The 22,682-nt window shown below is 32.6% G+C and overlaps 1 protein-coding gene across 2 annotated transcripts in view; it reads left to right on the forward strand.

The window, feature by feature from the left end:
* Positions 1 to 493: 493 nt before the first annotated feature.
* LOC143227393 (dynamin-1-like) overlaps positions 494 to 22,682 on the forward strand; it is a 79,480-nt gene continuing 57,291 nt past the window's right edge. Inside the window, exons 1-3 of one of the 2 annotated variants that reach the window (XM_076458848.1) lie at positions 494 to 820; positions 7,059 to 7,132; positions 16,337 to 16,486. In XM_076458848.1, coding sequence (XP_076314963.1) covers positions 657 to 820; positions 7,059 to 7,132; positions 16,337 to 16,486 — 388 coding nt within the window. In that variant the 5' untranslated portion in view covers positions 494 to 656. Of the gene's footprint in view, positions 848 to 7,058; positions 7,133 to 16,336; positions 16,487 to 22,682 lie in introns of both variants that reach the window. The other variant, XM_076458856.1, reaches the window with a different exon arrangement.

Consider the following 22,682-nt stretch of genomic DNA (forward strand, 5'->3'; position numbering starts at 1 on the left):
TCTTTATATTCCGAAGTTTTCTTTTGGAAATTATTCCACACATCTAGAATAACTAAACGAAATGCTATTGCATAATAATATTCAGATACAATCTTCCTGTTGCTTTTTAATTTTTATAAAAATTAAACAAGTTGTTTACGAATTTTTTATTCTATATTTTGAAACTGCTTGGGATAATGAATAATCTTATTAAAGATATACATTTATTTGTATAGGGTAGTTGTTTTTTAGAATACTTTGTAAAAGTTGCAGATGATTAATATTTCTTTTCTTAACAATTGATCAGGCATAAAACATGTTTTTTGGTTGTCGTTTGTTTTACAAAACGTTATTATGTGTTAATACTGCAATATATATACATGTTTAAAGACAGATATTCAGGTGAAACAATGATCAAGTTGGAGTTTGCTACTTTATCACGAACAGTAAATGTTTGTCGTTTTAACATATCGGTATTATTCCACCAATCATATGACTACGGAAGCAAATCACTCATGCGCACATGAGCTTAGTTAATGTATGTTATGATAAAAAAAGAAGAGGGTGTCACATCAAGTTTACGTAAAGCTCATTAAGCCTAACTATAATTATTGAAGTGCGGATATAAATGCATGACGATATATATCTTGTGTAAAGCGAAATAGTTGTAAAACAATATGGCAGGGAACGAGGGAATGGAAAATTTGATTCCACTGATTAACAAACTTCAAGATTCTTTTACACAGTTAGGTGTTAATTTGTCACTCGATTTACCTCAAATTGCAGTCGTGGGTGGTCAAAGCGCAGGAAAAAGCAGTGTACTTGAAAATTTTGTTGGAAGGTGAGATGCTTTACAGTCATATTCAGAGTAAGAGTTTCATTGCCATTAGTAACAGTTTTAACTAGAATTTGGGGAAGTTAAGGTTTCTTAATTTTTTGTATTTGTCATTTGCATATGATGCGTTTTAGTGGGGTTTTAATTTTCATATTTAACTTTGATAAATGTGTTGTGTGAATAATTTATCTTGAATTATAATACCAATAAGCTGCCATGTTTAGAGTATCTGCTGAGGATATTATTCAACCTTTTTATTGTTTTTCTTATATTGAAGATTAGTAATAACATAATAATCTGTGATGTAAACTTTAATGGGCAGAACACACTACTAGTTACATTTTATGCCAAGGATCAGGTTTTTCTGATCGCTGTTAATTTGTACTCGATGGTTTTAATCAAACAATAAGTTTAACACACCCAATGGCTCATGAATGCTTTTGCTTGAAAAACTGTACAAGTTGTGGTAGTTGCTTATCTCAAAGTTTGAGTGAACCTGGCTAGTGCAACTGTAACTCTTGTGCATATGAGACCTGTCAGAAACTGGCAGCTATTGAGGTTAATAATAATGAAACAGTGCAATTGAAGAAGTTAGCATAAGAAGCTGAATATCATGCACACTTTGCATTATGCTTTAAAATAAGCCCTTTCAAAGATTACTTGAAATAATTAGGTTAACCATACTTCTACAGTTGGAAAGTTACACATCCTATATGGCAGTGTGTTGCTTGTCTTCCCATGTGTAGGGGCAGTTATGTCTTACCAAGACATACTGTACAATTAATCGATAACCTGTAACATATCTGTGTAAAATGGCCATGCCTTTTACGTAATATAGTTGAGATTATTCAGCTTTCACAAATGTGCATTGTAAAAGCTGTTGTTGTGTGTTTGTTTTTCTTGGATATGCTATACTTCAGCCATTTTTTTTTTATCTCTAAACCTATTTTCCAATATTCTTTAACTTTTGTATGAACACGGAATGGCCTGGTTAATAGGGCACCTACTTATAATCTTAGGGTAATGGGTTTGAAACTTTTTGAACATGCTTTTTCCTGAAATTTTTATGGTATGTATGCCAATCCCACTATTTCTTGGTAAAGAGTAGCCCAAGAGTTTGGGAGTGGCATTTGTGGGCTAACATTTCTCAAATTTTTCACTTCATATTTAAGGACAACTATGGAAGATAGCCCTTGATTAACTTTTATGTAAAATTCAAAACAACCAAACTTTACTTTTACTCATTTGCTCTTAGATTTGATAAAGCAAATACTGAAATGAAAACAACAAAAACAGAGTAAGTAAAAATATAAATTATTAAAAAAGATGAAAAGCTCTAAGCGAATTTTCAAGGAACTGGAAGTCGCAGGATATGTGTTTAAAGGCATATGAGGTATATAAACAGGTAGCACAAAAGTTGGTGGGTGCATCTTGTAATAAATCTTTAAATCTGTTGTGTCTTAGAGTTATTGATGGCATTTGTCATTGGAACATGATTCTCAGTCCTTTAACAGCATTTGAACATTATTTAAATACTTTATCACCTTTATATTTTACTCACTTTTATCATAAGTCGGGTATTTGGACTTGCCATTTATAATAAGAGTTGGGTGATTATCATATTGTCCTTAGTTAAAGCTCCCTCTCTAATTATCCCCCTTCTCTGGTATTTTTATAAAGCTTACCTTGTAACAAAAGTAATGCAGTATATAATCCTCTACTGCAATCCACTTTATTACTTTAAGTTTTTCAGCAGTAGCTATCCAACATATGATCCTCTTTTATTACTATAATTGTGATTTGAAAAAAAAAAAGGAAAACAAATACACACTGATTAGCATTTAAATGAACTAATCACAAATTAAAGTTTGGTGTACCTCCTTTTTGCAGTTTTCAATGACCCAGGGGCATTTATTAGAGGCAGTACAGTACTTATATCTACTGGAAATATTTTTGGTGAAAACATACTTAAATTTTACTAGCTCATATCCAAAACACAAAGTATGCTTTACACTCAAATGTTATGGGTATGAAATCTTTATTATAATCACATATAGGATTGTATATTGCCATCCAATGAGATGGATAATGAGGGTTATACATTGTATATTCAAAATCCTTTGTCAGTTTAAGTACAAAAAATACTAAATCCAAGAGATTAGTCTTTATGTTATTCTCCTTTCTCTTACTGATATGAAAAAGGTTCAAATTGCAGAATATTTGTATGTTTAATAAAGTAATTTCTTTTTAGATTAAAAAAATAACACTGTTTCTTCTTAACCCTAAATGTTTTTTTTTTTCCCACTTCTGTTATTTTGGTATCTCTCTGTGATTTTTTTTTTTTTTTGGTTTTGGTTTTTTCATCCATGAAACTTCCCATGACTCTAAAATAGCAATTAAAGAATATTTATCATATTTCCAGTGTAAGTTATTTTAATTTTCATGGTAACACATATAGGTCTGTTTTAAAAACTTCTCAAAATATTTCAAGAATGCTGTTTACGTACATCACAAGTTTGGATAAAATTTTCAATTTTCTTTCTTTTTTTCCACCTTTAAGATAATAATGCATCTTGTTTTAAAAACCCAAATTTAATCTTCTTCTACTTTTTCAGCTGTTTATCCTCATGGTATTATTTTCTTAAATTATTTTAAGAAAATATGTTGACAATCATAAAACTTCTATCAGTGCAGAAATGCTGTCCTATTTAAAACATTACAACCAGTAAGAAATCAGGTTAGAACAACCTAGACCCAACAATGCTCTTAATATGTTTCAAAATCTTGCTTACATATTTTTATTTCATGAGTAGAAATGTCAGTTAAGAAGCATTACTTTAAGTATGAATGCTGTCTAGGTAAGGTAGTTGTTTTGTTGATATTTTGGTTATTGAATACAACTAACTCCATTACAAGTAAACCATTAGTGAAGTTTATAAATAAAATGGAACAATCTAAAACAGTTTGTATGTCTGTTAGGCCAGTTTATAAACAAAATAAGTTTCTATCTATAAGTTCACATTATCAAAAGTAAAATAATGAAAGTATAGAGTGGAAAAAAGTTACTATGGAGTTAGTAATATACAGCTGGCATAGTTGGTACTGCGTAATGTTTTGGGAAGAAAACTAAAGCCAATTGAATCATTTATTCCAGAGTAAGATGTTGAAAATTAAATTGTGTTCTGTATGAAACAACTGTATAGTCACTTTTCTCCACTCCATATATTTTATCTTGTATTAATCTATAAAGATGGCTTTCATATAACAACAGGGTTTACTCCTATAGACAAATAAAGTTTACTTCTAAAGTCGGTTGGCTATTATTCTAAATAGTGCATTTTGTTTACCCATAATATACTGTGTAGTTTCCATACAGTGTAATAGTATTTTGTTTTAATATAAACAAGTTAATTTTAATTAAGACCATTTAAATGTGAACACAAAAGAAAATAATTATTGAATAAATAATTATAAATAAGGTTTTGGGAACTTTCAGTGCATTTAGTTTCATATTTTAATTTTTATTAATTGTTTTTTTTTCTTAATTATTCAAATGTTCGTTTTGCATTTCAATAATTTTTAGTTATCTTATTCTGTGTGTAATATCTTTTCAGATAGTACACTAGCTCAATGCACAGACTGCTCTTCCAGATGAGCTGCATACTAAGTTTTTCACACATCAAGGAATATGAATTATGCATGGCATTTTAATACACTGTGAAAGGAAATGTTATTGCATAGCTTGACTTCCAATGGCATTAAACTCTTGATATTTTATTGCTTCCTTCCATATTTGTATTAAGTTCAGCCTATACTGTATGCAGTTGTAAGCAATCAAAGGGGTGTCGGGAGCCTCAACCAGTTTTAGTCTGCATAACTATTTCCTGGAAGCACGTAACACATAAGATTTGGTTCTCGGTGAACCTCTTTGCTTGTATTGTTTGTTTGCAATAATTTGATAGGCATTTCTTGGAATCAACAACATGTGTAACTGAATATCAATAAAGACAAGTGTAATAATAAATGTAATATTTTGGGTTTGGATAGTCATTATAATTTTTTGCAAGACAATGAAGCAAAGAACACATTTTTTTTTTGCATTGTTGCAGTGGGCTTATGTTTTAAAATATGTTTGGGAAATGTTGTTTATTTAATTTATAGTCTGTGTGTCTATTGAGTTGAGAAGGAAAGGATAGAAAACAAATGAGTGAGAGAAAGGAAGATTTCTAGAAAAGTGGTGTAAAAGTTTAGCTGCCTGGTGCAAGAAGACATTGACAGAGAAAGAGAATAACAAGTCTGTAGACTGATGAAAAAATAAATAAATATCTGAAAAAATACATTAGATTTTTTCTGTTGAAAAGTAAAGAAAGTCTTAAATTCTTTACTTACAAAATTGTATATAAGATTCTTGTGAATGCAGTTAAGATCACTGAAAAAAGTAATATTTTGGAAAACAAAGTAAGAGAAAGAACTGTGGTGAGTGGCAAACTAAAAAGTTATGGCCAAATGTGGCTACTGATGATCAAGACCCAAGATATGTGTAAAATAATGTGTGAAGTAAAGGTGAATTATCGAACATGTCGAGACATATCTAATTATATAGATACTTTATAGATTGCAAGTCAGTTCTATCTTTGTCAGCAGTGATGAAGACAATGTAAACATTATTGTACCAGGAACACAAAAAGTTATTGGGTGCAATGTATTATGTAACAAAAGGTGAATTGCCACCATAAAAGTTAAATAGTTTACCAGAACTACAGGATTTAGATGTTGTGAAGAAAATGACAACAATTTTAGCTCAGAAACAGTTACAGAGTTCAAAATTGCTCTGAATTTGTAATAATAGAAAAGTACTTGGTGAAATTAAACTTCTAAGGATAAGAAAGTACAGTATATAATTGAGTTGTATCAGCACCAATTTTTGTGGAGTGAACTAGAATAAGGTGGTGAATTGTAATCTTTATCAGTTTTATAAGATTCGTTTACAGATCAGAATAATAGGATTGATAATGCATTATTACTTATTTTAACACCAGTTTTATTATTATTATTATTGCTTCTTTTTACTGTCTTTACTCAACATTCTGATGAATTAGTTTAAAACAGCAAGCTTAAGTAAGGTTTTGTTGTGGGAAGAAACAGGTGGTTTACATTAGATATACAAATCCATTGAGGACCATTTATAATTTTTTATGTAATTCACAGCTTGATGATAGAAAAGCACATTATTTGTGTATGTGGCTGGCAAATTGAAAGTCATTGGCCTTTAATTAGGTAAAATAATGTCATTTGGAACAGATAAGGAAACTGTAATGATATGGGCAAATATAGGTTTGGAGGTACAGAAGACTAATAAACAAATCTTAAAACTTGTTTTTCAGAACTCTTTAAAGCTTAGATAATTGTTTAAAAAGCTTTTTAAAGCTCAGTCTATTTTCTAATTCTTTAGCCTTTAAAAATTTTACATTTACAGAAATAGAATTTTTTTGCCCTTTTAAAATTTGAAATTCATATATGTACTCTGAATCAAATTTTCTAACTAATTCTGGACAACTATAGGTGCTCAGAACTGTAGTTTCTGTCCAACATTGCTTGTGGTTGTAATATTTGAAGTGGTCAGGATAAATGATACAATATTCTTGGAGGTTTATGGTTGAAAAGTACTTTTGAAACGAGAACTGTTGATTAGGAGGGTGGACTTGTCTGGCTACAATGCCTCAACTGCTACTACTATTGGCAGTTTATTTCATTAGGAAATAACCTTGTTAGAGGAATACAACACTTGCTTGGAGCTTAACCTGTCTTTTTCTAAAATCTTAGACTTGTCTTGTTGTTCCAGCTCAAATTAATTTGAAGCTCTCATTTTACTGATCTCTAGATAATATTGTAAATTTCAATAAAATTATCTCATTTTTCTTGCCTAGTGTGAAAACAAGTTAGATCTTCATCTGTTATCATAAGATAAGTTTCCATCTTGGGAATCATTCTTTGACAGTTAATGGGACTAATTACAGTGTTGATGATATTTTTTTTATTTAAAGTTATATGACTTACATTAGTGTCCATGTAACTTGCAAGCAATTTATGTATTTTCATTAGTTTCAGATGGCCTCTAGGTCAGTGTTGCAAGACACTCTTGAAGTGTGTTACATTTACAATATAGCTTTTTTTCTTGTAATATTTTGTTTTATAAATTTTTATGAGAATTCACTAACTTCTCTTTAATTCTCTCTAACTGCAGAGATTTTCTGCCTCGAGGCTCAGGTATTGTGACAAGAAGGCCTCTCATTCTACAACTAGTAAATGCCAATGTTGGTAAGTATGGCTCATTAAGTTGTATATGTTGTGTTATTTTTTTCAGATTGTATCATTCTATTAAAAGAAAGTTTGATTTAATTATAAAAATGAGGACTTTAGGTTTAAATGGAGGTATTAGTGTAGATGAATCATGTTTTTAAAAAATACCATATACTGTAACTGCTATATAGAATCTTTTGTTTTTATTATCCATACACCCAAGTTTAAGAGCATCAAAAGAACTAGTACCAGTTTATGAAAATAGATGAAATCAGAAGTACATCACTTTTTGGTCTTTGAAATAACATGACACATAAAAGTTTGTAGTAGGGATGCACTTGTATAGTTGTAGATAATAACTGACATGTCAGACATACGTTGTACAGATACATAGTTGCACAAACATTGAGCATATCATCTATTAGTCTCCATTTATGCAAAATGATAGTTATTTTTCTAATAATATGAATATATAGGTTTAAAAGATGTTTATATTTACTTTCAGTGATTTAAATAGTCATTAGTGTTTTGTTAAAAATCAGGAAAACTACTTGTGCTGTTAAATTATGGAAGGTAAATAAATAGTCTCAAATAACCATGGTGCCTTAAAGATAGCCTGATAAAGGTCTTGATGAGTGATGAAATCAAATTAGGTGTACAACACTCCACACTTGGTATTGCTGGTGTACAAATATATAACTAACAACAAAAGGGGGAAAAAAAAAGGCCTCATATTAATTTTATCTATTCTTGCCTAAAGGAATTGAAAATGCTACAGCTATAGAGGATTCCCTCTTATTTAGAAAATGAAGGGAAAATAGGATATTTCAATAATTTGATTTGATATATTTTATGTGAAAACCCATGAAAGGCTTAGGCTGACTATATTAGCCAGATAGGGTTAACATTACTGAATCACAAGTAGTGAGTTGTGCAGTGCATTGTGTGATTTATTAGTTCTGACCACATGCTACACTGTAGTGTAAGCCTAGTTTATTGTTTGTCACTGATCTAGATTAGTAGTAGTATTGTTTAGAAATAGACAGTTGACTTTCAATTTTGTGTTTCTATCTATCTATGTCTGTCTGTCTCTCAAGATTTTCAAATGGTTGCTGTTTGGAGATCTTGTTACTGATTTTTGTAAATTTTGAACAAGTAATTGAGATGTTGGGGTTGAGTTCTTTTGGTAGAAATTAGACCTTTTAAATTTCTCCTTCTCAAAGTTAGACAAAGTAATAAGTTGATAGAGGTGCATAAAAGTTGTATACAGTTCTAAAGTCAAAGGTTATTTGGGGTCAGGAAGGGGCACAAGCTAGAAATTTTATAAAGCACTTCTTATGTGTAAATCTGATCTTTATCAAATTTGGATAAATTAATAAGTGTCTGAAATTTTAAAGATTTAATTGTTAACTATCTTATTGCTTGTAAAGGCATTATCACTTGAACTGATATCAAGATAGGATGGCAAGTTGTTTTCTGCAAATGTTTGTGTTTTAATCTTGTCAAATATTTTCCATCTTATTGACTTCTGATCACCATAAAATCTTTTGAGTTTTTAGACATCACCTTAATCTTTCTCATTTTTACAGTTTTGACTGTCATTTCAGTTTCTGCCCTTCCAGATGACTTAATTGTACTTCTTGAAATCTGATCACCATAAATTTTAAGAGCTCTGGTTATGGCCAAGATTTTCAGGATACCTAGAAGTGCAAGTTAGATAAAATGCTGAAGAAGTTGGTCAGTACAATTACATTTCTGAAAATTTATGGCAGCACTGAGTGGATCTGTATTCCAAATGAGACCCCTCTCGGTGTGGATTCCTGTATGTGGTGTGGGGACCTCCCAGGGAAGGTTCTGTTCTTTCAGTTTACCTCCTCTGGGATCTAAACACCCACCCACATGTTTGCCATGCATGGTGACCTGTGAAGGGGAGGAGAGGATCCTGGTGGTTGAGGGGTACAACCCTAACACACCACTTTGGCCTAGAATTCCTGTAGACGGGTGGCCCCCCTTGGGTCAGTCGGCTGGTCCACTTGGGCTAAAGTCAACCAAGTACCAGTGTTGGAAGTTCTCAATGGGTGTTGTGGACATTGTGTCTGATGTTGGTGTTTGGGAGACATTGTGTTAGTGCTCACAAAACCCTGGCATTGCCCCATTTTCTTATATTACATTCTCTTTCAGAAAAACCTTTTAGGGCTAATGTCCCCCTTTTTTATTCAGAAGGAACTAGAGGGACTTGCCGGCTCTCCAAAGTCAGTAAAGAAGCTTTGATCTGGAGACATATTGGTTGAAACATCCACATCCCAACACAGTGAACTCCTCTTGAATTCATCACGAGGAGTTATTGTTGAGAGGGATTTGAAGAACGTCCCAGAGTCAAAGATTCTCGCTGGTTTCTCCACTCGGAGTTTCTGTAGTGAGGTGCATCTCCACTCGCAAAGATGGAGTTACACTGCCCACAAATATCCTCATTTTGGCATTTACATCACTACGTGCACCTGCCACCATCAAGGCAGGTTATCTAATTTGCAGGGTACGGCCATACATTCCAAACCCTCTCCAATGTTTCCAATGTCAGAGGTTCGGCCACTCAAAGACGTCCTGTCGTGGTTCCCTGACATGTGCTCGTTGTTGTGGCAAGGACCATGATGCCTATGAGTGTCACACGGACCCACATTGTGTCAACTGCAATGGTTCCCACTCTTTCTACTTTTGTTCTTGCCCAAAATGGTTGGAGGAAAAAGAGGTGCAACGTTTGAAAACGACTCATAACATTAGTTATCCTGAGGCTCAGAAATTGCTATCTGCCACTCCATCTTGGACATATACTGCTGAACATTGTTCCACATCTACAGTGGGGTGCAGACAGATCTCTCTGTGCCTCCAAGACAAATGAAAAGCCTTTTGACCTTCATGGTTAAAATGGTTAATGAATCAATTTCTACACCCATCTCTGTTCCTCCCATATATTCCAACAAACCTCAAGATCCACATCCTTCAGTTTCAGATACAGGCATTTCTTCTGATACATCTTTTTCTCCCACCCCACAATGCAAAACAATCATTCGTTTGCTTCCTCAGTCACTGGAATCCCCTTCCAACAACAAAGACCAACCCAATAGACCCAGGGCAGGATCCATGGAGGTCGATAGACCTCCTCCGAATAAGGACAGGAAGTAAAAAAGACGTGGTCATAAACAGAAGGGTCCTCCAGCCACTTTGCCTACCTGTCATAAAAATGGCCACCTTGATACAATGGAACTGTCAAGGTTTACGTTCTAATCTAGATGATATCAAAACACTGATTGCTTCCTACCATCCTGTATGTCTTTTCTTACAAGAAACATTTCTAGAACCTGTATCAGTTTTCTCTGTACAGAAATGACAGGCTGTGTGATGGACGAGTACATGGAGGGGTGGCACTATTGGTTGATCAGCATGTGCCCACCCTTTCTTTGTCACTCAACACACCCTTTGAAGCCATCCATGTTTCCTTGGGTCATACCATTACTGTTTGTTCTCTCTACCTGTTCCCTGGAGAGACATATGATCAGTCAGATCTTGATTCTCTCGTTGAACAGTTGTCTCCCTTTCTAATCCTGGGGGACTTTATTGATGGGAGGGGTCGCTCTGTAGAGCGTATGCTCTCTGATCACAACCTTTCTCTTTTCAATACTGGTTCTTCCAGTGATTTTCATGCACCTAGTCAGTCCTTTACTGCTATTGATCTCTCAGTTTGCTCTCCTTCACTATTTTCCCATTTTTCATGGAGGGTTGACAATAATCCACTAGACAGAGATATATTGAGTGGCAACAACAAACTGTAGTGTACTGAAGTGGACTACAGTGAACGGCTTTAATTTTTCTCCCTTTCAAACTGTTTGCATGCACTTTTGCTGCCAACAGGGTATTCATCCTGATCCTGAATTCCTTATCAGTGAAGTTTCGCTGCCAGTGGTTCCTGAGACCAAGTTCTTGGGGCTTATCTTTGACTGTAAGCTGACCTTTATACCACACTTAAAGCAGCTACGGGTCAAATGCACAAGAGCACTGAACATCCTCCATGTCCTCTCTACCGTCAGTTGGGGAGCGGATCGATGTTCTATGTTAAAGATGTATCGTGCTTTTATTTGATCGAAACTCGACTATGGATCAATGGTCTATGGCTCTGCCAGACTCTCGGCCTTAAAGATGCTGGACCTCATTCATCATCAAGGACTTCGACTCTGCACTGGGGCTTTCTGCACCTCCCCAGTTCACATCTTATATGTAGAATCTCATGAACCTTCTCTGCACCTTTGCCATTTGCAACTGTCTTTACTATATTCTTTGAAACTTCATTTCTTACCAAAGCATCCCACCTGGGGATGTGTTTTCTGTCTTCAGTGGGCCATATTTTTTCAGAACAGATGATCTGCCATTGCTCCTTTGGGCCTTCGCATCCAGGTGCAATTGGATAAATTGCGTCTGTCCTTGGATAACATTGCAGAATCCACTGGCCAGCCCATCCCCCTATGGCTTATTACAGCCCCTAAATGTGACCTTTCTTTAAGTCATCTGAAAAAGGCAGATCTCCCCATTGGAACTACCATCTTTTATTTACTGAACATATTTCGAACAATCATTCCATTCCAATTTATACAAATGGTTCCAAATCAGGTAATTCTGTGGGCTGTGCCATGGTTTGTTGCGGTTCCATAGTTGCGCGCAGAATCCCCTCTACAGCTTCTGTGTTCACTGCTGAACTGTATGCCATATCTCTTGCCCTGGATCATATTGCAGCTGAGCAGTACTCCAACTGCACTATTTATACTGATTCGCTTAGTTCTATACTTGCCTTGGAATCGCTACACGTTAGCTCACATCCTATTCTCGCTGATATTCGAAACCGACTGGCCCATTTCTCATTAGCAGCTACTTCAATCCAGTTTTTCTGGATACCAGGCCATGTTGGTATTTGTGGGAATGAGCTTGCAGACATGGCAGTTAAATATGTCTGCTTCAGCACCATCACTCCTATGCCTATTCCGTACCTGGACTATGGTGTTGTCTTCAAGGCTCGGCTCCGTGCCAGCTGGCAGTCCACTTGGAGTGAGCAATGTGACAACAAGCTTTTTCAAATAAAACCCTATATTGGGCTCTGGTCATCTAGCTTCCATAAGGTTTGGAAGGAGGAAGTTGTTCTCACTAGGCTACGCATTGGTCACAGTTTTTTAACTCATCGTTTTCTTTTATCTGGAACTGTTGCACTAGTGTGTAGTTTGTGTAACACTCAAATCACTGTAAGCCACATTTTACTTTCTTGCCATCATTACAACTCTCAACGACGGCACTATTTTAAACATGTTCTGTTCCAGGGTTTGTCTGTAACATTGGACAGTGTTATTGGTGATGGTGACACTATCCACCTTGATCAAGTTTTTAGTTTTTTAATGGCCATTAACCTTTTTAATCTCATTTAAGTGTTTGATATTTATTCATTACACCTCTTTAATTGTGGTTCCATTTTCAGAGTCTCAATCTCTCTAGTTCAATTTGACATTGGAAAATGGCCAGAACATTAAATAACTCGACACCAGGACTGGAAAGGCCAACTTCAGGTGACTAACGCTGCTGTTTGAACTACACGTTAGTCGTTCTGGCGAGTTGTTATTACAATTTTGCTGCATGTCTTTTAACACTTTTCTTACTTTACCTTTTGGTACTGGCCATAATGACACATAACCCAGAACTAGGACTGGAAAGACCAACTTCAAGTGACTGATGGTGGTTCTTGTACTTACCTGTTAGTCTTCCTGGCAGGTTATGATCATTACCATTTTGCTAGAGAAAGTCCTTTACAGCTTCTCTTACTCTGCTTTCTCTCTTAATGTTGTAGACTAGGTGTCAACATTGGTTTTATGCTTTTTCTGTTTTTCAATGATGTTTTGTTTTACCTTCATTTCCTTTTATGTATTTTACTACATTTAATTTATTTTTACCTTTTTACTGGATGTTTGGCTCAGATAGCCTAGCTGCTTTATGCCATAAAACACTAAATCAATCAATCAACTAAATGAGATGTACACTATTATACCATTATGATGAAAAATAAAATTAATGTTGCTTGTTGGGCTAGGACATTAGCATGTGTTTATAAGTATTCATTATGAGTGTGCTGCTTCTTAGGGAAAATTAAGTTGTAAATGTTTTTAAAGTTTGTCATTAATACTTTCAGAATATTTCATAAAACTTAGGCTATCCTTCAAGGCTATCCTTGCTCATCCACTTTTGAGAAAAGTAAAATCTGAAGTTTGCCCATTATTTTCTAGGAAAACATTGCTTCTTTTAAAATTTGTAAAGTGTTGGCTTCCTCTACTGTCAAAAACAGATCATTCCAAAAGCCAAATCACCATGTTAAAAAACAAAACAAAACTGTTTTAACCTAAACCTAGTTTGTCTTTTCCAAATCTTAAACTTGCATCACCTTTTTGTGTTGTCTTCAGAATATCTTATAAACAATTTCTTTTTCTCATTTATATTACAAAAAAACAAAACTGTAACCTAGAAGATTAGACAATTGAAATAAATGTGTATTCTACATTTTATATATTTATTCAGAAATATTACATTTCTGCATCACAAAATGGTAACCCCATCTGATCCTGCTCAATGCCCTTAGTTGAGATAGGATTACGTACAAGACTGTTTTGGTGGTGTCATATATATTTTATCAGTGCATTTTACATTTGAAAAAGAATAGCACCAGATAACAGTGCACACAAGATAATATCACTTTGTGATACAAAGAGATAAATATCTATCTGTAATGCATTTTCAAGTAAGGAAAATGTTGACATTATTCACACTGAAAACAGTTTGTTCAGTATTATATACTATATTAATAGTCACTGCACTATTAACAGTGTATGTGAATTAAAGATGGAACTTGTACAGTATATATTTATAGAGGTGATTTATCAAACAATTTATAATACTTTAATGAAAATGTCATCATACTAATTTTCAATGGAAATGTTTTTTCTAATATGATCAAGTTGGCTTAGTTTTGCAGTTAGTTTCTGAAAAATAGTCTGTAACATTCAATGTTCATGAAATTTCATTTGTAATTATCACCACTAGTTGTTTAACCACTTATGGAACTCTTCTGAGAAAGTGCTAGTAGTATTTCATTTGACACATTAATATGATTTTTTTTCCAACAGTGTAATCTACAGTGTAGATTGGTTTAATTTCATTTTAGTCTATTTCTATCACTATAATTAATCTCTGCCATCATCAGTCAAATGTTTGTTATTTAAGATTTAATCAGCATTTTAGCTTATTTTTGTGTTTGTAGTAAAGCTGAAGCTACATAATGGGTAATATGTGCTGGGCCTACCATAGGTATTTTCATCAGCATTCAGACTTGCTGCTGAACCACTAAAAGTAACTTGTAGTAAATTGTGTTAAATTTAATAGTAGTACTTTCATGTTTAAAAAAAAAAGGAGTTTGATTTTGGTAGCTTGTTTCTTCAAATATATGTAAGAATTAATTTACATTGGGTTATTGGAAAAGGTATTACACTATTGAAAACATTGATTTTGGAAAGGATATTATCCACATTTAGTAGTATGCACAGTTTTGCACCAATAGGAACAAGTGTTAATTCACAATATACATTATACACACATTGGTATTAACTAGTGTTTTCTAGGATGTTATCACATAGCAGAAATGGCAGTCTGGAATCACAATATAGTGTGTAGCCCTCCCCTTTTATTAGAATTTAAAATTCCTGTTCAAATTGCTCATGAATGTTTTGATTCCAATTATATTAGAAATGATGGTAAAAAATACATATTGATTATATAGTGGCCTCTAGACCTCCCCCCTCCCTTCTTAATTTCCTAGATACATCAATGAAAGGTTTTATAAACATACACTCAAGGTGATGCAAAAGTTGTGTCAGCATGACCTTTCTAAGTCTGGCCTTTACATCTGTTTGAAACATGCACTGTTGATATCTAAACATGTCACAATAATATCTCTTGCATGGTTAATGACTTCTCAACCAGCTGTTGTAATAAAAGGAGGAGAGACTTTTTCTAAGCAGTAAAATACCATTTTTATAAATAACAGAAAAAAAAATGTACCTAAGCTTTTTAAGTTTATAAACATTGTTACAACAACTTAAGAGATCAATCAAACAGTGATACTTTCATTAAATTAAAACAGTTAAAACAAATTACAGTGTCATAATTAAATTATTATTTACTGTAACTAAACAAAAAAGCTGCAGTAAATATCCACCCTTATAAAGTTTAGAGCTTTGGTATTGTTTCTTTTTGAAAAGAATGCTCAGTATTCTGAAGTGTAATATTTAAGTGTATACTTGAATGTTTGAAAATAATATGAATTGCCAGTTACAAGTTTTGTTGGAACCTTTAACTGTTTTCAAATTTAAGGCATGATGAGTAAGTAAAAAAGTGGTTTACAATGAACAAAATAAACAAATACAAAATAATTATTTATTATTCCTATTGCAGAACGTGTCAGTATTAATTGAAAAAAGATATAATTCAGTAAAGTAAAAGATGCAGTAAAATGAAAAAGAAACACAATTTTGATAATGTGTATACAATAATGATTTAAAACTAAGCAATTCTAATCAATATTTAACTTTTTGTTATAGAACCGTCTATGTATTAACACATTAGAAGTAATGTTTTTCAATATAAGTTTGTGTATTAGAATGTCTTTGATATGTTAAAAAAAAACAAAAAACATTATGGTTAATGAGTTAAACTATGAAGAATTTCTATGATTATCAAGTAAACTTAAGTAATTAATAGCTATGAATGTGATATTTTGGACCATTTTGATACTTCATTCACCACTTGTATGTTATACTGAAGCAAAAGACTTAGTCAGACAGCAGCTGTTGTTCTTGGAAAACAACAGTTTATGCATCATATAACTAAAGATTATATGAGTCTGATGGTGTTCAAAAAAGTGTAGAATTGCCTTTTTGGTATAATGATATATTATATGTACAAGATGATTTATTATTAGTTTACTTGTATGGGATTTTTGTATGTTATGTATAAATTAACTGATAATCTTGTCAACATTAGACTCTAAGAAACTGTTAACGTATGAGACACAAATGAGATTAGAAATCTCTTTGAACTACAGAAGCTAGTTTGGAACATGTTTACAAGTTTTCTTTCCTTTTACAGAATATGGGGAATTTCTTCATGCTCGAGGAAAGAAATTCACAGATTTTGATGACATTAGGAAAGAAATTGAAGATGAAACTGATAGACTTACTGGAAGTAACAAAGGAATATCTCCAATTCCCATTAATCTTAGAGTGTACTCCCCACATGGTAGGTATTACCTGAAGATATTGTTTATGAAACATCTGTCCAAACTAACAGATACAGTAATATGTGCTATTAGTAATCTGTTATATCAATCTTAAAAATCAAATATTGATTTACAATACCTGTTTAACCTTTTGATTTGCTTTATTGAAAATGCTGGTCATTGTTTGATTTTTCTTAAAAATAAATACCACTAAAGATGTCTGTAGTAGGTAGCTGTACATTTAAAATGTGTGCATACTAAGTAAAGGTTTTCTATTCATCATATTGTATGCCATTACAAACAGGTTTGACTGAACAGTATGTAGAACATATAGGTTTAGTGCCAGTGATGTTACTTTTTTAGAAAATATCCAAAAATTGTTTGTTGTTAAACAGTTTTAAATATTGCTAATGAAGGTTAGATACTTTACAAAAAACTTAATCAAAATTTTGCTTGTATTGAATTACAATGCATAGGTATAATTATAACTTTTTTTTCTTTGAGTGCTTGTTATGTTACACTGTTTACTGTTTGTGAACAGCTGTAAAAACAAATGATTTATATCAACAACAGTTACTGTGCACTAACAGAGCTGGGTAATTAACACAATATAACTAATTACCTGTGAGCTTTGATTACATTAATTAGTTTCATGTAAAATGATAGATTAATTAAAATTGTTTAAATTAATTATTATAAAAATAATCAAACACTCATAATTAACATTTCCAGTCATTGCTATTTCTTATTCTTCTGATTGTACAAATATTTGAAATATTGCAATTATGATTTCTCATCATTTTTAATTAATTTGAGATTGTTCAGCTTGATTGATTAGTGTCATGATTAATGAAAGCAATTAATTAATTAAAATGTTTCTGGTTATCACTATTTTTAATTATTCTACCTATCAAGTCTGATGTGTTAATAATTGGTTAATTGAATGTAATCAATTAATTAACTAAATGATTAATCAAATAGCACTGATTACTCAGCTTTATCCACAAATTACTGAGTTGCTGTTTACCTTTCTTTATTGTCACAGAGCCACTGCATTCATTGCCTTCATTCTTACTAATTTCTTCTGATTTTTACTAATTTCACACTTGGAACCACCATGTACTCATCATGAAGATTGTGTGGAATATACATTAACATTGTATAATTGGTTCACTCTGAGGTGGACAAAAATACTTTTTACTCTACTAAATGCTGTCCAGTTTTGTTTACAATGAACTGAAGTAGTTGGAAAGTCTTACAGTTGTAGAACAACTTTTTAAATAACTGCCTACTTCTCCAAATCTTTTTCATTATGCTAAAGGTGTAGTGGTACTATAGTTTCCACTGAACATTTGCATTAAATAGTATTTTTTAGCTCTGTGTTCAGTAATTCACACAACATCTGTAGGTTCCATTTTGAAGATATGCTTAGTTGCCTTTGTGATCACATTTACTTCCTTCTGCTCAGTTTCCTCCAGGCACTTGTATCCAACGTGTAAACTGTTTGTTGGACAGGATGAAATGAAATGTCTCAGCAGCTGGAAAAACATTTATTATCAGTTCCTCTTCTTCAGCTGGTGACAAGGATAGTTTCTAGAAAGTGTCTTCATGGTACTACCATGTTTTCTTGAATATAGAAATCATCTTGGACAACATTTCAAGTTTTATGATGATATATGAGATTGACTGGTCTAGTACTCTGCTCCTCTATACACTGAAACTTTCACTATTCAATGACTGTGGATATTAATAAGTAGACTGGCCTAATAGTCTACCATGGCTTCCTTGGTTTTAATTACCTTTTCAAGATAACTAATCCCCAGTGAGTATCCTAGAGGTGAAAAAGAACAACCTCTTTTCTTTTCAAAATTCATGGAGGCATATGTTTTGTGGAATAAACTTTATGGTATTTCTGATTTGTTTCTATAAATTATCTCACAGTTCTAAGTTTGAAAAGGTCCTTAAAAACAGGATTGAAGTACAAGCTAGACAATTGTAGATGAAGAAATGAGGACATTTCTCTCCCTGTAGTGTTCATATAACCCTTGTATTAGGTGCTTGGCACATGATCAAAGTATGGGTCTTCTCTGGTTTACAGTATCTGTAGCATTACTGAAGACTTTTACTGTATATTTAACGATATACTAAAATAAAACAAACTCTTCCAATGTGCAGTTGTAAACTACCTAGACAATGAAGGGCTTAAATATACATTAATTAATTACAGACTTGAAAACCATTACTAAATAGTGTCTAAACATACTGTATTTTTCTTAAGAATTCAATAAAAGTAATGCTTGATCTTAAACTGGGGAATTATCAAAAACTGTTGTAAAGGGATGAGAAAAGGTATTGGCCACATCTGTTAATAGGTGCTCAAACCTTAAAATGGATGCTTAGTGATTATATCGGAGGCAATAAATGTTAGTTTTGAAAAACATGGTTAAATTAAGACAAAAATTTTGAAAGAAGTTTTACACTCCATCTGTATTTATAAAGAGTAATTCAATATTGAAAGAAACATACTAGACAGTGTTCTCGAAATACAAACATTGTCAGAAAAACTAAAGTAGTTTCATTACATAAAATGTGAAGATTACAAACCTTACTGTAGATAGTTACTGTAATTTTAGCATTACAATGTTTGGTTAACAGACACATGCGCACATGTACAGTTTAGATTTTAATAGTTTTTCATTCAACATATACATTTAAGTGAATAGATTTTCCCATTTTATAAATTAACTATAATCTTCCCTCAACATTTGGTACCTAACTGTATGTCATTCACCAAATGTTGAGGGTTTTAACTAAGTGCAAAGGTAGTTCTAGGGATGGGGCAAATATAGAATGCTTTTCATCCACTAGAGCTAAGTGATTAAGTTGATTAACTTGTATAATCAGTTACCAGTGAGCATCTGCTAAATTGGTTACTATTGTGAAAATACTAAGTTAATTGAAATAGTTGTTTGCAATTATTCCAACTTTTTGAGTCATTGAAATATTATCATTATGATTTCTCATTATTCTCTTTGATTAATGTATTATGTTCAACTTATTGGATTAGTGCCAGTCATAACTCATGAAAATAAATAAACTATTAAACTGAATTAGTGTTATTACTATTCTTTACTGTTATGTATTACTACTGTTACAGAATTCCAAATAATTGTACATGCATGATTATGTATTTTGAGGCACTTTTCTACCCTGTGCAATATTTATTCAGGACTGTACAGTTATTAAAATTTGGCTCATTAGGCAGGGTAATCTGCTGATATCACTCACTTTAGTTATTGTGAGTTAAACAAATGTGAGCTAGGCCATATAATTATAGCACTCTAACCTGTCGAGACTCGTGTAAGTGAAGAATGAATTTAGAAAAGCATGTGCTTGTTTTTTACTACCTTGCCTTTTGATAACCAACTGCCTGGAAGATCACATGACATGAAGTAAGGAGGGAAAAAAAACCTCCATTTTCTACGCTGTACTGTTAATCAGGACTGTATAGTACTATTATGACTATTACTATCTTAAAGTATTCCAGCTGTTGAAGTAATCAAAATATTAGCTATTATTTTTTCCATTGGCATGACTTATGTGCAGTGGTATGCTTTTGCTTAAACACAACTCTTGAATATTAGAATGTGAATTGTGACCTGTTTTTCTGGGTTTACTTTGTATCTCTAAATAACAATGTAGCTTTAACTTGATATACTGCTTATTTATTACAAGCTAGAAATGCAACCTTATTTTGTAGGCTAAGGTTGTCTTAATAAAATAGGTTATAGCAAACTGATATTCTTTATTCTATCAAAAAGTATTTATTTCTTAACTTGCTCATTTGACTGTATTTGTCAGAAATTACTAACCATGGACTTATAATGGTTTCAAAGTATTTAATACTGTTATGTTAGCCTGTGTACACAAGTTTAATTCTGACATGTTCTAGATAGATAGAAAACATTAAATAAAAGGAAAATTAGTCTTTCTGTCACGACAGGATACTTAACCCTGCCAAGTACACTATGCTTTAGGCTGTTTTTGATTTACCAGGACTGTAAACACGAGTGTGTTTATATAGTTTTTGTCCAACCTAGTGTTGTAAAATGTATTAATCATTAAGTGTTTTCTTTCTAAACTTTTGACCATAATACTAACTTCTTACTTAAAAATTTGATATTTTTATCCTTGCAGAGCTGTTAATTATTTTGAAGTTTTTCACACTGATGATGATGGAATTATGAGAAAAAAATTCCAAGCATCTGTTATTAAAGAGTTTTTCATATTACCAATATTTTATTATTCATTATAATACTTTAATTTCCCCATTATAAATCATTTTAACTCTACAAAAACATCACGTAGTTTGTTTTCTTTTGATAAATATTTGTTTTTCTAGAATTTTCATGAATATACTTTCACTGAATTACAGTACTGTGCAAAAGTGTTAGGAAAAGAGAGTATTTTGTGTGTCTTCATTTTATGAGGCTAATTCTTCCATTCAATTACTGATTGTAAATTTCAACACTATGGTAATGTGTCACTGATCCTTGTTCACAATTGAATGAATAAGCCTGGGTGAGAATACTTGAGTTCTTTAGAATTCCCATATATTTGTACCAAGGGCATGTCATAAGTGTTGTGATTGAGTTGAAATACTGGTCAAGTTTAGGGTCTGAAATAACTGTTATTGTTTTCCATGCAGTGTCTTTAACTATATAGAAAAAAGTTAGCATATGTTATCAGTATTTGTATAGAAGAAGTCAGTTTAACAGCCTGTTGCAAATAAACCTTGAGAAAAACAGTGATTAACACAATACATTAAGGCTCAAAAGATGATTGTCAGCAGAGCAGAGAATTTGCACAAAAACTTTGTGATGCTGTTTGGACTCTAATAAATTGCTGCAGACTTGAAATGTTCCCTTAATCATGAGACTGAGACAAGTGCTTTTGAAAATGGAAAAGGAAGAGGCAGAATATCTAAACTCAGTTACACTGATGTTAAGTATCTTCCTTTATGTAGCATTCAGGACAGAAGGAAGACTGTCACTCTTCTCGAGTAAATGACAGGAAAGTGTCTAAATCTACAGTTTGAAGAAGACTCAATTAGAATAAAATATTTGGTTATGTGGCATTTAAAAAAATCTTTATTTCAATTCTCCAAATGTTGCCAAGAGACTGGAATTTGCTAAATACTACAAAAACTGGACTGTTGATGATTAGAAAAGGGTGTTATGGATGGATGAGTCCAAGTTTGAAACATTTGGTTCAAAATGTAGGTTGTACATCTGGTGTGAGGTAAATGAAATAGACTTTTCTCAAGCATAACACCTAGTGTGATGATTTGAGAGTGTTTTTCTTTTGAGGTGACCAAATATCTTAGCAAAGTAGGTGAAATAATGTACCATTGTAAGTACCATCAGATACTGATTCTTTATAGTATACCCAGTGGTTTGAATGTTATTGGTAAATGATTCTGCTACCAAAAATATAATGAACCCGAATGATCATCTGACCTATTCAGAAACTACTTAGCTAAGAAAGAAGCTGCTAGAGTCATTGAAATGATGCAGTGACACTCCACAGAGCTCCAATCTGAACCCTGTTGAACATATCTGGATTTGATTGATCAAAAACTTGACAAATCAAAAGATACTTCCAAATAAACTTTATGGGGGTGTGTTAGAGATAATTGGAGTGAAATTCCAAAGGACACTTTATGTATGTTGCAACAATGCCCGAAAAACTGTCTGTTTTTGTTAAAAGAAAAGAGAGACATGCAAAATATTTTCTGTTTTTTGACCTCAATCACTTCCACTGTGATTCTTTTTTACTAAATGTGAAGATTAATAAAATTTAACAAAATTAATTTATTTAATTTCAGTACTTTATGAAGTAGTCTTATGAAATTTCTGACAAGCTAAAAACATTAATACCATTCCATGTATTTCTTCCTAACAAATTTTCACAAGACATTACATGTGATACTGTTTCATGTACATTAATTTAGGATTAAAATGGCAAGATTAGTCTCTTGTGAATAATGGATGTAACCCATTAGCAAATTCCTTTAATTACTTGGCTTTTATAGAGATCTTTATATTTGAACATTTTGCACACAAAAAATACATTTGCAAACATTCCTAATATGTTTAGAGAGGGTAGATTGGCAGACTAATAACATGTGGCAAAACTGAATGACCATTGGAAAAG

Source organism: Tachypleus tridentatus, chromosome 1 (assembly GCF_004210375.1).
Source record: "Tachypleus tridentatus isolate NWPU-2018 chromosome 1, ASM421037v1, whole genome shotgun sequence".
Lineage (NCBI taxonomy): Eukaryota > Metazoa > Arthropoda > Merostomata > Xiphosura > Limulidae > Tachypleus > Tachypleus tridentatus.